Below are 3,694 nucleotides of genomic sequence, written 5' to 3' on the forward strand. Positions count from 1 at the left end.
TTTTTCCTCACAGTTCTGATTGACAGTTACCTTCCCGTCCACAGCGACAGGAGGTTGGTATTCTTCAGTCTGCCACTCTCCGAACAGCGGCAGGTCGTTCTCGTCCTTCTGCTCAGACATCATCCTGGCTTTACGGGAGCGATTAGAGAAACCCCTCACCATCTGACAGAGAGACACAATGACGTGATTCTTCTTCTGTTGTCGTTATCTCCTCCACTCAGTTCAAACAACCACCAAACACTTTCTAATCTGGACTGACTCGGACACGTCAGTCTGGATAATCAACTGAAACCACAACATCATGTCTCTGTCCGAGTGTGAAGATGGAAACACACAGATGATCCTCTGTGTTTGTGTTCCTGCAGCTCTCACGGTTCCTGCTGTCAGCCATCTTGTCACTAATGTCAGTTCATTGATCCAATACAGACAAACTGAGATTTAATAGAATAATTACTCCCCAACAGATTCAATACATCTGCTCTCAGCAAAACGTCACTGCCTTAATAAAAAACCCATTCTGAGTTCAGCTGGAAATTATGTTAATAACTGACATCAACACACAGTCTCATTAATCATTCATCAGGCCAATGACAAGAGCTTAAAGCCACACATGTAAAGAAATGAAACTTTATTTAATGTGAGGCTGAACTGAGTCTAAAACATCTGGTTTGTTTCTCCTCTGCAGGAGAAGAAGCAGGTTTCCTCTTAAACTGAATGAAAACCACAAAGTTCAACCTGCTCTTTGCAACCCATTAGCACGACCGCTAACACTGTCAGCCGCTGCCAGCTACAAGCTAACAAACAACAAAAACAAATAAAAGACGCTAACTAGCTAACTGCTCTGAAAAGTGCTAACTATGCTAACGGTTCTTAGAAGATGCTAACTAGCTAACGGTTCTGACCCGTCTGCTAGTCTCTGGTTCTGGTCTCAGACTCCTCCTCTGAGTCTGGGTCTGACTGAGTCTCTCTGATGTTTCTTCCTCTCACCATCTTGATGCTCTTTCACCTGTTCACCTGGAGCCAGCAGGTGGTGGGCGGGGCTCCAGGCTCAATCAGGAAGTAGGAGGAGATGAGCTTCAGACCCGGTTTTTATGTGAGAAAACATGTGAAACTAAATATGAATCAGAGCAGTTGAAGTTCAGTTTAAAACGTGTCTGGTGGAAGTTGAAAGATGGATTTCTGATGGTGGTTAACTCTGTCACAGGGAAACCAGTGGAGTGTTGATTACACTTCATTAAGAGGGATTTCATTCTGAGGTTAACTGTTCCTGAAGTGGTTCCTCTTTTTTGTTTACAGCAGTCACGAGTCAGTAAAGATCTGCAGTTAAAGAGGAAGAGAAATAAGACAGAAACTAACTGAGAGAAGAGAATTGTTGGAAGAGGAACAAACAAGAAGAAAACTCCTCTCTCACTTTGTACGGCTCTTCTCCGAGTCTGACAGTCCGAGCTTCTTTCAGCCACGTGTCTCTGGAGTGGAGGGTGTGAACACAGTCTCTGCAGAGAAACATCAAACACCACTGAGAAAACATTCAACTAATCCCCTTTTCATTTCACTGATTTTCTAATATCAGGTTCACATCCATGTCTGATGTGTTTACTGTAGTTCATTATGAACAGAGTCTAACAGACAGTAACCAGCAGCTGTCACACAGCACCACCTGCTGGACACTGACGCCCACAACCACGATCAACTCCAACATGCAGGTGTAGAGGTCAGTGTCCTGCTGAGGAGTCTCCTTCAGAGGACCGGGTCCAGACTGAACCAGGTCCAGACAGAACCAGGTCCAGACTGAACCAGGTCCAGACAGAACCAGATCCAGACAGGACCAGGTCCAGACTGAACCAGGTCCAGACAGAACCAGGTCCAGACAGAACCAGGTCCAGACTGAACCAGGTCCAGACCGAACCAGATCCAGACCGAACCAGGTCCAGACAGAACCAGGTCCAGACCGAACCGGGTCCAGACCGAACCGGGTCCAGACAGAACCGGGTCCAGACCGAACCGGGTCCAGACAGAACCAGGTCCAGACCGAACCAGGTCCAGACCTAACCAGATCCAGACAGAACCAGGTCCAGACCTAACCAGATCCAGACAGAACCAGGTCCAGACCGAACTAGGTCCAGACCGAACCAGGTCCAGACAGAACCAGGTCCAGACCTAACCAGGTCCAGACCGAACCGGGTCCAGACAGAACCAGGTCCAGACAGAACCGGGTCCAGACTGAACCGGGTCCAGACTGAACCGGGTCCAGACTGAACCGGGTCCAGACAGAACCGGGTCCAGACCGAACCGGGTCCAGACAGAACCGGGTCCAGACCGAACCGGGTCCAGACCGAACCAGGTCCAGACCGAACCAGGTCCAGACAGAACCAGGTTCAGACTGAACCAGGTCCAGACTGAACCAGGTCCAGACTGAACCAGGTCCAGACCTAACCAGATCCAGACCGAACCAGGTCCAGACAGAACCAGATCCAGACTGAACCAGATCCAGACTGAACCAGGTCCAGACCGAACCAGGTCCAGACCTAACCAGGTCCAGACCGAACCAGGTCCAGACAGAACCAGGTTCAGACCGAACCAGGTCCAGACTGAACCAGGTCCAGACTGAACCAGGTCCAGACTGAACCAGGTCCAGACTGAACCAGGTCCAGACTGAACCAGATCCAGACTGAACCAGATCCAGACTGAACCGGGTCCAGACTGAACCGGGTCCAGACCGAACCGGGTCCAGACAGAACCGGGTCCAGACTGAACCAGGTCCAGACTGAACCAGGTCCAGACCTAACCAGATCCAGACTGAACCAGGTCCAGACAGAACCAGGTCCAGACCGAACCAGATCCAGACCGAACCAGGTCCAGACAGAACCAGGTCCAGACAGAACCAGGTCCAGACAGAACCAGATCCAGACCGAACCAGGTCCAGACTGAACCGGGTCAAGACAGAACCGGGTCCAGACCGAACCGGGTCCAGACAGAACCAGGTCCAGACAGAACCAGGTCCAGACAGAACCAGGTCCAGACCTAACCAGATCCAGACAGAACCAGATCCAGACAGGACCAGGTCCAGACCTAATCAGGTCCTGCTGAGGAGTCTCCTTCAGAGGACCGGGTCCAGACTGAACCAGGTCCAGACTGAACCAGGTCCAGACAGAACCAGGTCCAGACCTAACCAGGTCCAGACAGAACCAGATCCAGACAGAACCAGGTCCAGACCAAACCGGGTCCAGACAGAACCAGGTCCAGACAGAACCAGGTCCAGACAGAACCAGGTCCAGACAGAACCAGGTCCAGCTCAATGATACATGATACTTATGATACAAGCTGTAAAACAAGTGTCGATGTTTTAGTTCAATACATGACGGACAAAACTCTGAGTTTTAATATGAACACAACATTCCCATCCCTCCGTGTGGGACATCTGAGACCCGTCTGCATGTTCTACAGCAGAGGACTGAGTCTCTACGACTCCAGAGAGAAAACCGTTTGATCCGACATCCGTCATAAGTGTTGTATGTAACGTGAAATATTTTGTTTTAAATTAGGAAGATTCGCCTCGACCTCCTGATCATCATGACCTCATGTGTTTGTTTGTTTTCCTGTTAATTATTAGTTTGTTCGTTGCCTCTTGTTCTCATAAGATGAAAAATGTTAAAAAACAAATAAGAAATAAATAAAAAGTAAAAAAACTAAAACA

At 49.1% G+C, this 3,694-nt stretch overlaps 1 protein-coding gene across 1 annotated transcript in view; it reads right to left on the minus strand.

Annotated features, from left to right (window-relative positions):
- xpc (xeroderma pigmentosum, complementation group C) overlaps positions 1 to 3,694 on the minus strand; it is a 16,966-nt gene that overhangs the window by 4,603 nt on the left and 8,669 nt on the right. Inside the window, exons 10-15 of the mRNA XM_087178081.1 lie at positions 3,171 to 3,291; positions 2,131 to 3,021; positions 1,875 to 2,045; positions 1,650 to 1,788; positions 1,412 to 1,493; positions 31 to 162 (exon numbers count right to left, since the gene is read on the minus strand). Of these exons, the coding sequence (XP_087034207.1) occupies positions 31 to 162; positions 1,412 to 1,493; positions 1,650 to 1,788; positions 1,875 to 2,045; positions 2,131 to 3,021; positions 3,171 to 3,291 (1,536 nt within the window). The remainder of the gene's footprint in view (positions 1 to 30; positions 163 to 1,411; positions 1,494 to 1,649; positions 1,789 to 1,874; positions 2,046 to 2,130; positions 3,022 to 3,170; positions 3,292 to 3,694) is intronic.

Source organism: Seriola lalandi, unplaced genomic scaffold (assembly GCF_002814215.2).
Source record: "Seriola lalandi dorsalis isolate HSWRI2012SDOR001 ecotype SW California unplaced genomic scaffold, Sedor1 jcf7180002054675, whole genome shotgun sequence".
Classification (NCBI taxonomy): Eukaryota; Metazoa; Chordata; class Actinopteri; order Carangiformes; family Carangidae; genus Seriola; species Seriola lalandi.